Source organism: Diabrotica undecimpunctata, chromosome 6 (assembly GCF_040954645.1).
Source record: "Diabrotica undecimpunctata isolate CICGRU chromosome 6, icDiaUnde3, whole genome shotgun sequence".
NCBI lineage: Eukaryota > Metazoa > Arthropoda > Insecta > Coleoptera > Chrysomelidae > Diabrotica > Diabrotica undecimpunctata.
In genome coordinates, this window is record NC_092808.1 from 150,825,952 (window position 1) to 150,846,123 (window position 20,172).

Here is a 20,172-nt window from a genome sequence, read left to right on the forward strand (position 1 = left end):
TTAATAAGGTATAACAACAGAATGGATTAAAATAGTACGAATGTGTTAATTTGTGTGGTATCTACGTCGCACAGAGTTGTATTTTACATAAAAAGCTGACCAAAACCAAAATTTTAAAAACCAACATTTCGAACTGATTCTTGTCCCTAAATCAGCGCTCTCTCAGAGTGGTATTTTACATAAAAAGAGGGCCAAAGCGAAAATTTCAAAAACTAGAATTTTGGACCGAATCTTGTCTCCAAAGTAGACAGTTATATGTGACGTCATCTGGCAATATCTCCTCCCCAAATAACCTAACCAAACAAATTTGACAGCTGTCACTTCCTAAGACGATTTGACTGCGTTTAGTTTTGAGAGTTTATTACACTTTTTTGTACGATTTGTGATTTCTTTATTTTTATAATTCAAGTGGTTTTTGTAATAGCTACAGTTATGAATATGCCAGAGGAAAGTAAGTACTCAATATTGAACCGTTTTTTAAAAAATTACCCTTATAGAACTTCAATCAAAATTAATCCAATTTTTTGTATAATTTTCTATATAAACGAATACTTTTAGTTACTTTCTACTCATCGATACTGCATAAGATGTATTTCATAAATACTTTCATGAACAGTTTTTAAAGTTTTCACAGATTTTAGCTAAGTTATTAAATATAATGCATCCAAATGTACAAAAATATTTGAAAAAGTAGCATTTATGTTTTTTGACTTGCATTTTAAATCTGAAATACATTGAACCTCCTAGCACTTGCTTTTATAATAGAAGTAACCATATTGATTAATTTTAACGTTCTTCAATTGTTTTTTTTTATTGTTCATTGAAATTAGTTTTTTGCATTTTTATTATTCCTTAAATTCGCATTAATTCCTATATTTATTATAATTAAAGGGATGATATTTATATAGGTATATATTAGAATCAAATTCTATACCTGAAAATCATTAAATATCTACCTGGAATATTATTACATTATTGTAGTAAGTTTTATTACTGAAACAATGCGGAAGAGGTAGATATTCAATGATTTTTCAGGTATAAAATTGTAATTCAATATATACCTACAGTCCATCTAATTTACAAACCGTTGCACGTCATCATCATTGACAGAGATCAAAGTTGACATAGTTGTCAAAGTATAAAAAAATCCTGAATCCATTTTAAATCAAATAGGTCACATAATTATTGCAAAAGTGGATTATACAACAAAATAAATTAATATTTAATGTAAATAAATAGAAACAAAACAACACTTAAAAAATCTTGTTAAAAACAATTTGAGCCGCTTGTTTAAAAAACAACATAGTTTAATTAATAGTAAATAATAAAAACAAAACTAAAGTGTCAACACTGCAACTGTCAAATAAGTGTTACCAATGTATGCCAAAATATCACCTTCGTTCGATTATAGTTACAGTGTGTTCCGAACAAATGTTCTTCATAAAAACGCTTTATAATGCATTTATACAAATTAAATGAAACATATTATTGTGTATTTTTTTAAGTTAACATTAATAGAAATCTTTAAATATTATTTCTACGCGTATATAATAAAATATGTCTAGTGTAATGCCAGTGTACTCGGCAAAGTGTTTCTAAAAAAGAACACACCTACCGCCTAAATATTTCGTGTTGGTATCATGTGACGTCACGGACTATGACGCCGATGACGTGCAACGGTTTGTAAATTAGATGGACTGTATATAAATATCATCCTTTTAATTATAAATATTGAAAAACGTTAAAATTAATCAATATAATGGCTACTTCCTGTATAAACGGAAGAGCTAGAAGGTTCAAGGTATTTCAGATTCAAAGTGCACGCCAAAAAACAAAAGTGCTATTTTTTTCAAATATTTTTATATATTTGGATTCATAAATCAGCTTGTACTACTCACAGTATTTTCGTTTGTATTTAATTTTGTAAAAACTGTTTACGAAAGTAGATAGTCTAATCTTTACTATGAAATAACTCGGATGCAGTATCGTTGAGTAGCTAAAAACATTCGTTTATATTGAAAATTATTCAAAAAATTGGATTGATTTTGATTGAAATTCTAGAGAGGTAATGTTTTAAAAAATAGTTCAATATTGAGTACCTACTTTCCTCTGCTATATTCATAACTACCGTTATTACAAAAATCACTTGAATTATCAAAATAAAGAAATCACAAATCGTACAAAAAAGTGTAATAAAATCTCAAAACTAAACGCAGTCAAATCGTCTTAGGAAGTGACAGCTGTCAAATTTGTTTGGTTAGGTTATTTGGGGAGGAGATATTGCCAGATGACGTCACATCTAACTGTCTACTTTGGGGACAAGATTCGGTCCAAAATTCTAGTTTTTGAAATTTTCGTCTTGGCCAGCTTTTTATGTAAAATACCACTCTGAGAGAGCACTTCTCTTTACTCTTTACATACTTACTACAGCTTGAGTAAACCTCTTTTGACAGCTTTCATTCGATATAGTTGCAATTAATTTGTCATATCATTAGAAATTGACTAAAGAAATGTAAAAAAGGATACACGTCATCTATTATAATGTCCATATCTTCGGCAGCTTTTTGCAGCCATCCATTTTCCGAATTGGCCTTCTTTACATTCAACTGAAGTTTATCGAGTTCTCTGGCTAGATCGATTCTCTTCTTTACAGCGTTCAAATAGTTGTCTTGAACAGGGAACGTCGGTAAATCTTCACCTGAAACATAAAACCTAAATTAATGTAAAGTAAATTAATTCTCAAAGGTAGCCGCTGCGTCATCAAAACTCCAATGACATGACTGAAGTTATCGATTTTAAAATAGTTAATTTGTTGTTGTTAATACATTTTCCACGATTTTCTTAAGCTTAAAAAGTTGTTAAGGATTAATTTCGAATAACGTTGTGTATGAGTTTTAGTACATTCTTGACAAATAGATTCTCTGAATATGTTAAAAAAAGTAGTCTGTGTCGAGCAGTGGTTGATAATATATCACTATCTTCGTAACTTCTCTAACTTCTTTGTTTTTTTTCTATGTATTCTATGTAAAACTATTTATAAATATTTTTAATTTAGTATTTAACTCCACTTTTGACAAAAATGCACTCTATAAATGTCATAAATGTCAAAAGATTGTCAAAACAATTTGTCAAAAGTTTTCAGAATTATAGTTTTTTGTGCGCTTTTTAAATCTCTTTAAATCTTACAAAAAAACGGGTGTGGCAGTCCAGTGGGACTGCCGGTAGAAGTTATACTTCTATACACGCGTTCGCCGTTAAAAAATTATATAGGAGTCAATCTGCACAATCATTACATATGTAATGCTGTAGGTAAGAGAGAGCAGAAAGAGAAACAGAATTAATAACAACTTACTAACAATTAATAAACAACATTTGACCTGTAATAGGAGTATAGTAAATGAAGGATTGAATCAATATTTTGATGAAAATGTATATTTTTATTTTCATATATGTATGAAAGGAGTTGAATGCAAAAATTTTTTTACACATACTCTGCAGTAAAATTCATTGTTTATTTTGTTATTAATATAAAAATACAATACAATACACTGCAACATAATTCAATATAATAATACAATACAAATTAAAATGCAATATTCATAAGTATTTAAAAATGACAATAATATACATAAAAAAAATACACTACAATACAGTGCAACATAATTCAATATAATAATACAATACAAATTAAAATGCAATATTCATAAGTATTTAAAAATGACAATAATATAAATAACTTTTCTACTGACGCATATGTTTAATTTACCATGTAATAATATTAATAAAAAAGTCCTCCTCGACTGGAAATCGAACCCCGGTCTCCCGCGTGACAGGCGGGGATACTGACTACTATACTACCGAGGACATGACACAAACGTATTTCAAAATTGACAGTTCTGGGTCATACAGTGATTTATTGAGATTATTATTTTGAAATACAAAAGACTAATATAATTATGAACTTTTAATAAATAATACAAAACATATCACATAAATAATAATATTAATAAATATTTTATTATATATATAATATTATATGTATATATATATATATATATATATATATATATATAATATATATAATATTAAATATATATACAAAAGGAACATTTTTATATTCGAGAGAGGAAGAGAGAGAAAATATATCTTCTGTCTCTCTCTTACTCATTATCTTACATATGTAATGATTTCACAGATTCACTCCCATACAAATTACCAACGTGGAGCGCGCGTATAGAAGTATAACTTCAAAAAGACTTCCCGAAAAATCAGGCACCCCGCTTACCCTCAGAGCGAATTTAGACGTGGATGAAGCAACCTCTCTGTTTGGCAGAAGTTCCTAAAAATCCGTCAAGGATTTAATCCTCTAACAGGTATACAGTGCTCTCCAAATCGGTCAACGATTTGTCCCGCTGTTGGTATAACAGCAATCAATTATAATCACACATTGTGATATATATACATATTGATTATAATACAGTAGTGCCCGTTTTTGTATACACTAAAAATGTTTAAAGGTATTTTTCGCATGGTTCTCTGGGTGGTCTTTGACACATGGTTACCACATCTCCGCAGCTCTTGATCCAGGATCTTCGTGATAACGACTTGGATAGACAATAGTGCACATACACTTTCGAAAGACTTGTTTACTAGTAAGTAGTATTTAGTAGTAGGAATTTTGTTTAGTTCTTTATGTATTTGTACTGATATTATTTATGCTATTTGTTTTTCTCTCCTTTTCTCTTTAATAAACCGTTTTGTACCTTTGGTTAGCTTTTTGAACCGTTAGTGTTTAAGACATTCTTATATTACAGGTAAGAGCTCTCATATTTTGTAACCAGCAATCTATGTTTTACTCTCTATCTCATTTTAGGACATTCTTCATGTTTGTCCTATTGTGTAGATACTAATTTTATCTACACTATGTAATCGTATTATACTCGTTAAATTATATCACGTGTCATCTCGCACGTCCCTGCACGTTAAACCATGTAGACTGTAGGGATATAAGCTCCCTTTGGTATAACAAAAGACATTAGAGACGAAAACATGACGACTGGACTTGTTAAGAAGTGAGAGAAGACATTTGACAGATAGGAAAGTAGAACAATTGGCAAGTAACGTCAGTATGCTTGTGAAAAATAGTCTCTCCACCTAGGTACTAAACAAAAACAGATAATAATTTCAAGTTTTGCAAAACTTACTTTTTCCTAAAGTCTTGCATAATTTTAAATAATTGTGAAGTTCGTTAGGTTCCATCAAAAGAATGGTGATTCCTTGTTGAGAAGCTCGAGCCGTCCTACCGGATCTGTGGACGTAACTTTCACTCGTCCTTGGCGTTTGATAATGCAAAACATGGTCGATTTGAGGAATATCTAACCCTCTAGCGGCGACATCTGTTGCTACTAGGATACCGTTGTCATTATCACGAAACCTGAAAATGAATATTTATTATTCTATGTTATACTATCTTTATATTATACTTAAATAATTTTTTTTTATTATGACACAATCTTTAGCAATCAAAACACAAATGAAGTTTTATAAGCTAATTTGATGGTAGCGGACCAAGGGGCTCCTATTAGCGTGGTGAGGTCTTCTCCAGTGACAAGACCACTCTAACCGTTTTTCAGGTCAGCTGGCCAGTTCCTTTTGAGTCTCCTATTGGCTTGGTGTTCTAGCAGAGGTTGGAGTAAGGGGTTACTATGTGATTCCAGTGCTTCATGCTGTATTCAGTGATTACATCCTGTACGAACGGGATTCTTAGGTCTTCATGAAGTGTTAAGTTTGACACATACGAAGGTGCATCAGCTATCGTTCGGAGTATTTTTGATTGGCATCTTTTAATTATGGCTGTGTTTGACTTTCTCGCACATCCCCAGAGTTGGATTCCATACGTCCAGATAGGTTTTATGACGGTTTTGTATACAAGGTTTTTGTTTTCAAGGCTCAGTTTCGATTTCCTGCCTACTAACCAGTTTAGATCTTTCATTCTTAGGTCAATTTGTTTCCGCTTCTCAAGAATATGTTCATACTTAAATAATTAAAATAAACCTTATCGTCACTCAAGATCAAGGTATGTCAAGTGAAAGCCTTCAATTAGCGGATCATAACGAAAAAACCACTTATAACATTAACCTAAAAAATTGACCTGCATTAAAACTATCATGGTTTACTCTGTAAGTTATCGAAACTCCGTACGAGTATTGTCTGCCATGACGAGTTCAAAATTTCACTGTTTAGGCAGTTATCGTATTCTTTAACTACTCATTTACTTTAAATCCTTCAATATTTTTAAATGTATAGGTAATAGAGATCTACTTTTAAATATCTTAAGCAAATACTATACCTCTCCAAGTTTTTCAACCGTTGTCTCTGTTGCATGGACGCGTGTAACGGTAACGGATTGCATTCCAGCAAGTTCAGCAACGCAGCCAACCTTTTAACACAGCCAATTGAATTACAAAAAACCAAGGTCCTTCCGGGATGTCGTTTAATGAAATAAAAAAGGTAGTAATCTTTTTCGTCGATGTTACAGGTGATTCGACATTCGGTTAGGGTTTCGGAAGTACCTAAAAAAATAGACAGATTAAAAAGCTGACAAACGGAAACGAAATGAGAAGATGAACAGCGGAAGATAGGGGAAATATAGAAGTAGAGAGCCTATGCGTATTCTAGCTCAAATTGGGTCATTTTCCCATGAACATTCCCATAACAAAATCTAAGATCTATTCTGGTCATTTTTGCACCTTCAGTCCAAAGTCCATTTGCGTTTAATGATAAAGTATTTTATCTTGTTTTTATATTCACTTTCACCACCATCACCTTTTTATTTAGTATCTTCCTCATATCCCAAATTATCATTTAAATTTTCGCTTTAAACACATTCTTTTGTTGAGATTCGATTCGCTAATCCAATGATAACGCCCCCGACTTTGGAACATGGTAAACAAGGTGATGATAGTGAATATGAATAGAAAGACAAGATAAAAGACTTTATAATTTAATGCAAATGGGGTTAACTGATTTAATGTGGTAATATATACAAGAGATGATGAAGATAGGACAAAAAAGAGTCGAGACAATGTTAAAGTCTTCCTAAAATAGATTGTCTGAAGCGAGATCCTTTGGGTGTCCCAATGAAAATGGGACCCCTTTGAAAATGACATAGTTTGAGCTAGAATGCGCATAGGTTATTTACTAATAGCAAATTAACATTGAACTTTTAAAGAGAGATGGTTATAAAGGATTTCCCATGGAAGAAAAAGAACAAAATGATAGAAGATGAAGATAGAAAATGAGAGGAAACAAAGGGATATAATGGTGGGTGAGAAAGAAAACAACATACTGAACATAGTCTTCTTGGAAGCTTTCCTAAAAATATTTACTAAAGAAATATATATGACATTAATATAAAATATAATAGATCATAATGAAATAAAAAATATAAAAGATCAATTTAAGTAAAATAAATTATTAGTAAACGCTATACTAACCTTTTCCTTCTGATATATCGACCACTTTTGGATTATTCATGCCCAACATTTCGACTATCTTCTGCAGTTTCTGTGTTGGAGTCATTTCGTTAATTTTCTTAGATCTTTTTAACTTGCTCTTGTTCTTTAGATAGTTCGGTAATTCATGAATTAACGTCAGAGTAGCGGAGAATACGAACGTCTGCCTTTGTTTTAGTTTCTTCTCGTCGAGATTGATGCGTTCGAGAAGTTCATGAAGTTCCTGGAAATGGCCTTTCTCCAACATCCTGTCGGTTTCATCTATAGCTAAAAACCTAGAATAGTATCGATAATATGTTATAAATTTATATTTAAATATTCGTAATTGATAACAATTTTTTTTTTATTGAACTGACGTATGTACATGAGCACAGTCCATAAGGTATCAAGTTTCATATAAAATATAAATAGTATACATCCATAAATCAAAGATTTATTGTTAATTAAATACTGTGGATCGTGAAATGTAACAGACCAGTCAAATGGCAACTATAAGGCGATAAGTATCATAATAAAATTTTAAATTAGCTTGTTTAGTACTTAGAAGACTTTGTTATAAGAATGATTACTGAATGGCAATAAAATTGTATATAGAATAACTTTATACTAGTCCTTATTAAATATTGTTTAAATCTATGAGGATATCAAAATAGCTTGAACTGATGTCTCTATATTCCAGATAAAGCTGAAACTAGGTTTATTTGGAACATATTGCCAGTCTTTAATACCAGTACCAGTGTGTTTTTATTTTTCTCATTTCAACAGTTCTTCATCCATTAAGTTATGCCCATTTTTCTTCATAAACGAGTCTTTCTTCAATAAATGAGTCCTTGATTTGAAAATGTTTAAAGGCCATTCATTCTTTTGTATATAAGTATAAATTGCGTTTGACATAATTTTAAAAGCCTTACCTGATACTGTCTATTTGGGACAAATGCAAATTTCCCTGTTGAATTAACTCCCACAATCTGCCGGGAGTTGCAACAACTATTTCAGGTCCTTTTGATAGTATTCGTTCCTGTTTAACAGCAGCCATTCCTCCAACTACTACTGCCACATTTACTCCTATAAACATAAACAAAGATGTGTAAAGGATCAACAATATTAACTTTGACAAAAGTTTACTTCACTGAACAAAAAGCTACTTTTTAATAATTTTCCACATAAAATTAATAATTTTTAATCACCTGAAGTAGAAATAGTACACATTTAGGTAAGTTTTTCATAAAGTTGGTGAATCTGGTATCTAAATTATCCCAGCTATCATAATTTATTTTTTAATTAAGTTGGGATAATTTATTCAAAAAATACAGCTTCCACAGCTCAGCATTTATGTAAATGGATGTAAAATATGGATAATATATCTGAAAAAGGTATACCTGTATATTTTGCCACAGCTACTAAATGGTTTTTTATCTGGATTGCAAGCTCTCTCGTTGGTGTTAAGATAAGCGCAAATAGTGGTTTAAGCTTCGAAGTTTCTTTCATACTCACATCATTGATCAATTTTACACATCCTGTATCTACAAAAATAAAAATCAACACTCTAATGTATCTTTAAATTTCAAACGAATGAAAGTGATTTCTATGTAGGTTTAAAAATGACTCACTTACACCTCAAGATATATTACTACAAAGCGTTTTTTTTTATTTTACTATAAGAAAAAGACATCACAGCATGAAGAACAATTCCAATATTTTTACATTTTCACAACAACAACATTCCCACGAGAAAATTCCATGAACCTATACTCCATTTAAATAGTGAACAATTAAATAGTATCAAAGCTAAAACTTTTGACGTGACAACGTCTTAAATTAGGTTGTGGCTCGGAGTCACTCATGAAAAAGTTTAACGCCCGCTCACGTCTGTTACGATGAGTCACCGAACGAGAGAGAGGCCCGCCGGACCGGCGAATGCCTTGCGTCTCTCTCCCACTCAAACATGATCGGTCCGCTGCGCGCGCAGCACTAGAGAATTAGGCGCGTTGAATCGGTGCGTGCCGATTCCTTCGATTTCCTTGACTTTCGCAAGACACATTACAGCAGAAACACTTCCTTTCATTTCATATTTCTCCTATCATCGTCCTATCCTCAACAAAATCACTCAAATAGAAATTAGTTAAGTTTAAGTTTACATGTACAATGTTTTAGTAAACAAAATATATTTCTATAGTTAAAATTTGTGCAATTCTTATTTTCATTCAATTCCTTGTTCCTATTGTGCAATTTAATAATATTCATATCAATAAATATTCTACCGAGAAAAAGATGTTGTCACGTAAAATCTTCGCCCGTAAAACCGACTTTACAGGCAACCGATTTTTTACTTATTTAATTATTTTTAAGAAAGATCATATTATATACTCCAGATGTACATAATATTGAAATGAAAATTAATCTTAACCTGCATCCTCATGTAAATGTGAATAACAAACACATACCTTCTTTAAGTTCATCTTCAAAGTCAGATTCATCAGAATTGGACTCATCTTCTTTATCATCTTCTATCATTGAATTTTTTTCTTTCACTTTCAAAATTCCTGTTAATATTGGTAATCCAAAAGCTAATGTTTTCCCACTACCTGTCTCAGCTGCTCCTAGAATGTCCCTTCTTCCTATAAATAAATGAAAAATACAGAGGAATATTGTCACTTATCTAAAAACTGATAAAGTAAGACAAGAAAAATCTCTTTATGAATAACAATCTCTTATATAAAAGGCTTGTTTTTATGAGTTTTAAAATGTAAGAGGTTTTTAGGAAATTGACATAATCATACCTAATATTGCTGAGGGCAAAGTCAACTCTTGAATTTGAGTAGGATTAGAGTACCCCAACTCTGCTATGGCTTTTAATATTGATTCAGGTAAACCAAAAGAATTCCAAGCTGTGACATCCAAATCATTTTTGGTACTTTCAACTTCATCTTCTATGCCTGAGGTATTTCCTGACTTAGATGGGGTAAAATGATCTATTTCTATGTGCTGTTTATTTCTCTCTTTACTTACATTTTTTCTTTTCTTCTTAGGTATATTACTTTTCTCATTGGATAAATTTCTTTTTTGTGGCTAAAAATAAAAATTTAGATTTATGGACAAAGAAATATTGTAGACTGTAATGGTCAGTGGTTTGTAATAATACATTATTTTCCTTTAGTTGTCTGAAATTAGTTCTTCCTGACGTTAGTTCCAGTACAATGACTGCTAGAATCCAGCATTCAGTAAGAGGTTACTGCCTGTCAGAACCAAACATTCTGAAATCTTGCAACACCAATTGCAACATACTATAACAGCAAAAGCAGCATTTGTATTTATTATAAAAAAGCATCGCAAAACCACCCTTTTTCACTCTGAATAGTATAAGTATAATTTGTAACTAAAATCTTTGTTAGTGTAAATAAAAGTTTATTTTAAGTGTTTCTGCTTTTTGACAAAGTGTTTTTCAAAAGGACATTCATAGTTCCTTCCCCTAACTACCAGAGACATTATCAAAACGATCCTGCAACAGTCACAACTGTTTCCAGTTAAGTATGTCACTGTTAGTGAAATAAAATGTCTATATAAAACTCCAGGAAGCAATAATTCCAAACCGCTGTCTATAAAGCAGAATACAATGGGTGCTTATGTATCTTTGTGCTTTTTTATTTTATAATTCTCTTTTTCTATACCATTTCGGCATTGTCATTTCTCTAAAACAGTAAAACTCATTTTGCAACAGCAATTATAGTATTATTCAATAGCATTCACTATCGTAAATTTGAAATTTACAGCTTGTCCAAAAATATTTACCTTTTTTGAAGAAAATTCATTTAAATCATAGTCTGTACATTCCTCTATGCCTATCAAATCAGTTATATCCCCTGAAAATACATTTGAATCTATAGCCACCGGTTTCCAATTACCCTTAATGTATTTAGTCATTTTATATTAATTTCAAATTTATTAATTCTACACGTGAATAAATGACAATAATCTGCACCAAAAGCCAACCAAAAAGTTTGGTTAAGTTTACATAAAACTAAGGTAAGTCGTATAGAAACATTTGGGAGAGAGTTTCTAGCGCCAAACGCGGACGGGCCAAAAAGTATGCTTTTAATGGAAAATATAGTCATAAAATAAGAAATAAAAATTTATTCTATGCCAAAAAATATATTGTCTGTCCAAAAATATAGTATACACTTACATACGCATTTTTATATTATTATAAATGTATAACATAATATCAGACAGAGAGAGGGAGAGTATATTATGGTACAGGAAAGTTTTTATTTATTATTTTATGACCCTATCTGTTTTCCATTACATTAACAACCCAAAGCCTCCAAAACAACAAAATAAAACACAGATATCCTGATACTTGTTTATTTGTATAACTTTCTTTGATAAAGTATTGACAACAAATATCCTCCTCCTGCTCATTCCTTAAGCCCTTGTCAGGGTGTGTGTGTGGGGACACTCTAAATACTGTTAGCTTGCTGTCTCCATTCGCTGCGATCCGGTACCAGATAGACAACTTCATGTAGGGATTTCTCCACCAATCTTCATTTGATCTTTCCATTGTGTTGGAGATATTCCTTTTGATAAACAAATATAGATGCCTCTATATTCATAAGTACTGTTTTGTTAAAAGTTCCATACCTTTTAAAATACTCTTCTTTAAAGAGCCATCTGTAGATAATAAAGTATAAACTCTGGCATTTTTGTGATCTTGCTTTTCAGGATCATCATCACTCATCACAAATTAGCACAAAGTATCCAAAGAATATAGAGACTATATTCTTTGATGTAACTATTGCTCATAAGTATATATATATATAAGTATAAGTATATTGTAGGTCCATGGAATCTATAATAATGAAATATTATTAAAATTAAGAATGTATGACTTTTTTATAAAAGAAGGTAACTTTTAGGATAGGAATTATAAGAGTTAAGAGTTTTAATGATTTTAAAATATAGTACATAAATCAAGGATTCATGTTGGTTGAGTTTTAAAGGTAATTTAACTACAGAAGCAAAATGTACAAAATAGTAAAAATAAACTAATCCTCAGAATGTTTTGCCCTTTGTCCAACTTTAACTTTTACCCACAAACCATACATACTGTATGTATGGTTTGTGCTTTTACCCACACAGATATTCTTTTGATTTTTTCGATTTGGAATACTATACCATTTTTGTATTGTACCTTCTCTTTTAACAATGTTTACTAGATATATAAAAATTTATGTTTTTATCTCTTATTTCTAAAATTTGGGATACAATAAAGGCGTTGATTATAAGTGACGTCATACGCCTCTTGCCCACTCTTGCCATGTCATACGCCCACCTAACGTGACTAGTAGCGCCGTCGTCATTACAAACGGTAGGACCATGCAAATCATTCTCCTCCTTTGTCCTATACCACTTACACTACTATTTGTTTCTGTACTCTGTACAAAAAACATTTGACAGCTACAAATCACAGCATAGACCTAAAAGTTCCTTATGCTGTGACCAAATACAATTTTTGCCTGATTTTCTCCAGAAAATGAAAGAAGAAGAAGTGAAATATTTGTTGTCAACAGCTTCCGTCAACGTTAGTTGTCTGCAAGTTGTCATTTTTCGAAGGGCTATGGAAATAAATGGGAGTTTGTTGTAATAACGTAAATTAAATTCCTTGTTTTCAATAGTCACAAAATGGTGTCAGGTTATTTTAGTGCAATATTTTCTGGAAAATTAGTATAGAAAATAATGTAAAAATGCTTTATTGTGTTCCACCTGGATAGGAAGTAAAATATTTTGATGATGAATGGGACTGATTTAAATGAAGAAGGGTCTTTAATTGACCGTAGACCCCATATAACATGTAAGTAATTTTTAACATTCGAGTTCACGAATAATTTCATTTATTACTTTTGTTTTTAGGTGCTGGAGAAATCGAAGTTTTCTCCACAATTGAGGACAATCTCACTGAGGCCCTTCCTCAAGACACTTATGAGTGGAGAAGAACATTCGGCAGGCCCATACGGTCTGTTCATATTGGAGCAGTTTTCGTACCTTATAGCCCTGCTGCACTACCAAAGCCCAACAGCTGGGATCTGATTAGGCAGCCACTCTTTCATATTTATTGGACAGATTGTTCTGTAAGTATTATGAACTAGTTTTATTAAAACTCCAATGAATTTTAGTATTTCTTTAACACCATATCATTTATTTTTGAGTTAGTTTAATCACTTACCCTTATTTTATTAAAGTAATTTGACACTTGGAACTGTGATGTTTTGATATAAAAAAAAACTATTTGAATTTTAGATATTCCATTGTCTAAGATATTTTCTATGTTATCGAAATAATAAATATCTATAAACAATAATAATATTTTATTTAAAAATTAAATAAGCTGAAAATGTTGAATTTAATAGTAGGTATGTTGCAAGTTGTTGGAGTTCAATGTTAGTTTTACTTGGTTCTATGCATCCTGGGGTGTTAAATAGCGTTTTAAGTTTAATTTGAAACAAAGCCAGGTTTTCTCTGCAATAAACATTTTGATGATCCTCAACTGTCAAGTTGATCTTGTATCACATTGTTAATAGCATTTTTAAAGCTTTATTTTAATGTATACATAAATATATTTTATCTACTAGTATTTTAATTACTAGTATGTATGTAATTTGCTCTTTTAAAAACATAAAATAACTAAGTGTCTGCTTTAGTTATTAATACAATTTATTTTACAAAACTTTTCAATAAATGTGCTATTAATTGATGGATTCGACCGTTACTTGATGGAAGTTCATTTTATGTAACAATAAAACACTGAAAACTTTGTTTTCAAAACTTCCACAAATTTTTATTTTAAATTCTTATCACTACAGCTGTTTCGGCTGATTGCCTTTCTCAAGTGCAATCTTGCGCAATCTCAAGCGCAACTTGAGAAAGGCAATCAGCCGAAACAGCTGTAGTGATAAGAATTTAAAATAAAAATTTGTGGAAGTTTTGAAAACAAAGTTTTCAGTGTTTTATTGTTACATAAATGTGCTATTGTTAGTTTTATGAATAAATATCACAATTGAAGGCTTCCAATTGAATGAGATAGAAGTACCATCGCATGTGATGTACCTCAAGGTTCGCACCTAGGTCCCCTTCTCCTTAATATCTATGTGAATGATATTGGCTCCTGTTTTTTTCATGCACACTGTCTCATGTTCGCGGATGGTTTAAAACTGTATATGAATATCATGAATATATATCGTCGGTGTCAACACGTAAAGGCGTATCTCAAAATTTGACGAAATTGAGTTAGGACCGTATTTGATATCATAACTATAGGTCCCATGATGTGAAGAAGTGGCGTAACTAAATCTTATACCGTTCACATTAAAACCTAATGCTTTTACTGAGGCGTATCTTAAAAAGTTAAAAAAAAAAATTTAAACGTATGGGAGCATCTTAAGATACGCCTTAAAACTATAATTTTTTAACCGATTTTGGGGCGTATATTAACATACGCCCTATCGTATTTACTTCATGAAAAGGTAAATATGTTTATACAGGCGGATCTTTGCAGGTCTATGCTTGTATAATTTTGCTATTGGCCGTTTAAAACCGAAAGAAAAGAACAGTTGTTCACCGTATGTACTTATCCAGAGCGGTTGTTCGTGTAACTTAATACGTTTGTTTTGTGTTCCAAAAAAATCTAAGTAAACATTGGTAAGTACGTGGTTCTTTTATTTAATAAATGACTTTCGTATATTAGGTATTATGAATGAATATTATAACGAGTATTTTTACTTGTTGTTTAGCTGAATAATTGTAGTCCTAGTATTTTAAGTTGATTTGTGACTATTAGAAAGAGAAGGTTTGTTAAAAATAAAAACATCTTACACATTGTAAGTTGCTAAAAATAAAGAATACTAAAAACTAGATAAAATCTAAATAACTACATTTAAAACTATCGTATTCAAAACAAAATTGATTGATTAATAGACGTATTTTAATTACAGGTACACTATGATGGAAGTTTTGGTGCAATGGAGGGATCGCTCAATATGTTTGGTATGTACAAATAAACTAGAGGTGGTAAACAAGGACGATACGTTTAAAAACGGTACACGTGTTAAAATGCTACATAATGAAAGGTGGTATTTTGGAATCATCCTTGATATGAAAGGATATTGTGGTGGCAGTTCGAGTGAAGAAAATGAACCTTTGACAAACACCGAGATTGGATCGGAATCAGATAATACAGATAATAGTGAAAAAAATAATAAAAAATCAAGTGACCATTTAAACAACGGCGATCCCTACTCGGATATAGACTTAAGCGATACAAACGATCCCACTTATACTCAGTGCTGTGAAGTACCAAAATGCAAAGGAGAAGTGTTCAGTTCCTGTTTCCGTTGTCAAATCCTTCTCTGCTGGAATCATTTCATGGAGGATTTGCCTACTTGTGATAAGCATCGCAACCAAGATTCCAGTGATGATTCGTTTGTGTCAAAAAGGAGATATCGCAAAAAAAAGAAGATCGATAATCGAAAGCCCGAAGATTACAACGTAGAAGGTGCATCAAAGGAATATGAAAGGGAAGTCTTGACGAGAACAAATAAAAAGAGAGTTGCTCAAGTTTTACGACGAAGTGGTGCTCAATATGTTTCAGTAGACACCAAAAAGACTGTTAGCGGACGTAAACTAGGTTCATCCTGTAACAGTGAGTGGTGTAAAAAGGGCGGTAGGAATTGCAGTAAGTTTAGTAAAGAAGTTAGGCAATCAATATTTGATAACTTCTATAAATTGGCTAATGTACAACTCCAACGCGAATATATTGCGCGGCACGTTAAACAAGTTAAAAAAAAATTTGCACAACTTCAAATCTCAAATCTAGGCGTGAGAACACTAACTTATTTTTTCTTCCTTTGGATGGAAACACTGTCCAGGTGTGTCGTTCATTTTTTATGAATACGTTAAATGTAAGTGAAAAAGCCATTCGTACTGTACTAACTAAAATGGATAGTACTGGCTTTATAGAAAAAGACAATCGTGGTGGTAGATGTGCTAACGTCGTTCTAAAGGACGAAGCTAAAAGAAAACTAATCGAAAATCATATTAATCGTTTTCCGCGAGTAGAGTCGCATTATTGTCGCAAAGATAGCACTCGGGAATATCTTCATAGTGACTTAACTTTAAAAAGGATGTATGCAATGTTTATTAATGAATCGGGTTTCGATGAAGACAAACCGTCTTTTACGACATATCGCGCAGTTTTTAAGGCTAAGAATCTATCTTTCCATAGGCCCAAAAAAGATTTATGTAGTTTATGCAAAACGTATCACGAAAGTTCTAAAGAAAAAAAAGTAGAAATGCAAACGACTTACGATGAACATACAAAGTCGAAAAATGCTATACGAGAGTATAAAAGCCTTTGTAAAATTTCAGCTGAAAGTGATCCTGAAAAAACGGTGTGCTTATGTTTTGACCTACAACAAGTAATACACTTACCTATATCGAACGAAAATGCGATTTTTTACAAAAGAAGACTTGCTTGTTATAATTTAACATTTTATAACTTGGCCTCTCGCGACTGTCATTGCTTTACGTGGAACGAATGCGATAGTGGACGAGGGAGCTGTGAAATATCTACAGCCTTATTTAAAATCCTTTTAAAATATGACGGAAAAAAAGTTAAGATAGTTAATTTATTTGCAGATGGCTGTGGAGGACAAAACCGCAATGCCATCGTAGTAGCGGCTCTTTTGTTTATCGTTTCTAAGTCAAATCACATTGGTGAAATTAGCCTGTGCTTTTTTACTGCAAACCACTGCCAAAATGAAGGAGACTCTGCTCATAGTGCCATTTCGTATGCCATTAAAAAAGCGGGCGAATTGTTTATTCCGTCCCAGTTAACACCTGTTATTCGTCTTGCAAGACTTGCTAAGCCCTATGAGGTACATATCTTTAGTTTTGGGGACTTTTGGGATTTTAAAACTTTAGGCGAAAATCTTCGAATAAGGTCATTGCGAATAGATGATTAAGGTAATGGCTTTAAATGGACAGAGGTAACAGAGTTCAAAGTTACTAAAAACGATTTAAATTTTCTTTAAAACAAGTCACCTAGAAGAAAATTATCGATCAGTCACTCTAAAGCGACAAAATACTCCTTTCCTAACTAAACCACTAAATAAATTAAACACAGAGCCCCGACCTATATCGATGGCAAAATATAAAGATTTGAACACTCTCTGTACCGGTAACACACCAGTGATACGGTTACCAGAACATATTAATTTTTATAAATCTCTGCCTCATACAGCGGAATGAAAATTTAAAACTATTTTTTTTTAACTATGTTTTTGTTTTTAAGACTAAACCCTTTAGCTTCGTCCTTTTAGTTTTAGTCAAGTGTTTAATAATGGTTATTTTGATACAGTTTTTGTTAAATATAAATTTTAGTTTTCTTATTATTGATACTCTTTTTTGTGAATTATAATGTTTTTTTTGGAATGTATTTTCAACTATGTTTCCTTTACAATAATAAATTAATTTTTTATTGTTGTTCAGTCATCTTAAATCCTATTCAATAAAATATATTAGCAGTTTTTTTCATTTCTAAAACAGTTTTTAGTAAAAAACATCCAAATCGACTGGTTGTTTGCGGAAGGCGTATCTTAAGAACCCACATCAAAGCTATTGTTGCTAGCTCTACAAAAGGGCGTATCTCAAACTAACCCCAAAAATAATAATAACAATAATAATTTAGTCAATATTTAAAGTACTATTTCTTAGTCATTGTTCTTTACTATCACAAAGAAAGAACTTTATATTCAGTCCAGTTTTTCTGAAATGGAAGCAAATAGAAGTCGGAGATCCGTTTTTTCGCTCTAGTGAAAAGTTGCAAAAATCGAGATACGCCTTTACGGATTTTCATCGACGATATGATTACCACAACCTACAAGCACATTTGAACCACTGGTGTGAAATAAATGGTATGGAACTCAATGTTAAAAAGTCCTAGTTAATGGTCTTTAGTTGTAACAGAAACCCTACCAAATAAATCTATACTATAAAAGGTTGTCCTTTAGACTCTATAACCCAAGTTAAATATTTAGGTGTTGGTCTTGATTCCACTTTATCATTAATACCACACATATTGATGACTATCAAAGTCACTTCAAATGCTGGATGTTTTCAAACGGTGTGCTAAGGATTTTATTAATATCCTTTCCATTAAATTATTATACTATTCACTAGTGACATCTCACTTGGATTACTGCTCATGTGTATGGTCCCCCCACTATAATATTCAGGCTTTTGAGACGGTTCAACCTAAATTCCTAAGATTTAATTCATTTAAGGATCACCATACAGTTAACAAAATCGTTTACTCCAACATTGAAAGTTCACAACATCACAACTCTTCACACCTTAGAACAAACTATGTATATAATTCTTATCCATGTAGGTCTGCTAGGTTTGCAAATATCTATACAGATAGCTTGCTATAAGTGTTTTTAAAGTGCAATTAATATCTTGCATGTGATTCTTTTGATCAGCTGTGTAATTTAGTTTAATAGATTTTAAATTGTGACCTGGTTTTTGTTTTGTTTCTTTCTTTTTTGTCTATGTTAGTTTTAAATTTTATGGCATATAATAAATTAGGGTTTTAAAAATTTATATTTTAATATTATAATATTGTAATATTGTATTTAAATTGGGGCAAATTGCTCGTTGACAAATAAATAATAAAAATAAATAAAATCACAGCATTCTATATTTACTGAATTATTTCAAAACTATTTGGCAATGAGAAGTTTTAATTATTTAACACCTTTGTGACTATATAAACTCATATTTAAGTGAGGATTCCAATAATGTACAAAATTTTGTATTAAAAAAATTATTGTGACTAGTGATATCAGAAAAATGAAAAAATCTGGCAATATTGCAAGCATCAAATTTGAAATCTTCAGATTGTAGAATGGGCATATCCCAGTTTTTGTACAATTGTACTTACTGGCTTAACTTGAACCATAGTTCCTATTTAAAATCAAATATGTTATGTGGAAATTTTAGTTTATGTCTTAAAGGTTGTCTGCACATCTAAGTAAAGTATTTATTTACCAGAAAAGACTACTAAGATGCATACTAAACATTGTATCAACTCACTACTAATTTTTTTAAACAGTATCGATACTTCTTCCTTGGAAACTAGGATAATTGTTCTACTTTAATTACTAGTTACAAGAGATCACTAAACTCTTATAAACACTTCCCCAAAATCATTCTCTAGCAAATAAAAGAAATGTGCAATATAAAAATGAATACATTTCTCATGCTGGTATCTAGTACGATTCTAATATTACATTTTTTTCTGTGACATATAAAACAAATAATTCCAAATATAAACATTTAGTATCAGTAACAGAATTTTACTTTGGCATCTTCAAAATATTTAATTTTATGAACAATTTAGTATTAAATAAGTTATAGATATTTCTATTAAAGTTGGAGCTGTTTTGTTTCACCAGTGATTCCATAACTTAATTAGATTCTTAGCAGAAATTCTTCTCAATTCATTTAATGTGTGAAATTGTATACACTTATAATATAGCAAACACTAATAGAGAAGATTGCTCCAAAAAGTATTTAACCACAATGACTTCAGAAGAAAGATTATTAA

At 31.3% G+C, this 20,172-nt stretch overlaps 3 protein-coding genes across 3 annotated transcripts in view; 2 read left to right on the plus strand and 1 right to left on the minus strand.

Annotated features, from left to right (window-relative positions):
• The window catches only part of LOC140444101 (ATP-dependent RNA helicase DDX24), a 36,555-nt gene extending 25,038 nt beyond the window's left edge, over window positions 1–11,517 (minus strand). Inside the window, exons 1-9 of the mRNA XM_072535761.1 lie at window positions 11,304–11,517; window positions 10,295–10,583; window positions 9,959–10,132; window positions 8,894–9,037; window positions 8,426–8,579; window positions 7,497–7,789; window positions 6,350–6,572; window positions 5,205–5,434; window positions 2,527–2,698 (exon numbers count right to left, since the gene is read on the minus strand). Of these exons, the coding sequence (XP_072391862.1) occupies window positions 2,527–2,698; window positions 5,205–5,434; window positions 6,350–6,572; window positions 7,497–7,789; window positions 8,426–8,579; window positions 8,894–9,037; window positions 9,959–10,132; window positions 10,295–10,583; window positions 11,304–11,435 (1,811 nt within the window). The 5' untranslated portion in view covers window positions 11,436–11,517. The remainder of the gene's footprint in view (window positions 1–2,526; window positions 2,699–5,204; window positions 5,435–6,349; window positions 6,573–7,496; window positions 7,790–8,425; window positions 8,580–8,893; window positions 9,038–9,958; window positions 10,133–10,294; window positions 10,584–11,303) is intronic.
• A 1,562-nt stretch (window positions 11,518–13,079) lies between these two features.
• SIDL (SIDL trafficking protein particle complex subunit 10) overlaps window positions 13,080–20,172 on the plus strand; it is a 43,469-nt gene continuing 36,376 nt past the window's right edge. Inside the window, exons 1-2 of the mRNA XM_072535763.1 lie at window positions 13,080–13,362; window positions 13,422–13,639. Of these exons, the coding sequence (XP_072391864.1) occupies window positions 13,299–13,362; window positions 13,422–13,639 (282 nt within the window). The 5' untranslated portion in view covers window positions 13,080–13,298. The remainder of the gene's footprint in view (window positions 13,363–13,421; window positions 13,640–20,172) is intronic.
• Window positions 15,132–17,127, plus strand: LOC140444104 (uncharacterized). Its single transcript, XM_072535765.1, has 2 exons — window positions 15,132–15,206; window positions 15,500–17,127. The coding sequence occupies exon 2, from the start codon at window positions 15,507–15,509 to the stop codon at window positions 16,452–16,454; it is 948 nt and encodes a 315-aa protein (XP_072391866.1). The 5' UTR covers window positions 15,132–15,206; window positions 15,500–15,506; the 3' UTR covers window positions 16,455–17,127.

Excerpts from the sequence above, each read along its gene's own strand:
- LOC140444104 (XM_072535765.1), top strand. The coding sequence starts at position 15,507 with ATGATGGAAGTTTTGGTGCAATGGAGGGATCGCTCAATATGTTTGGTA.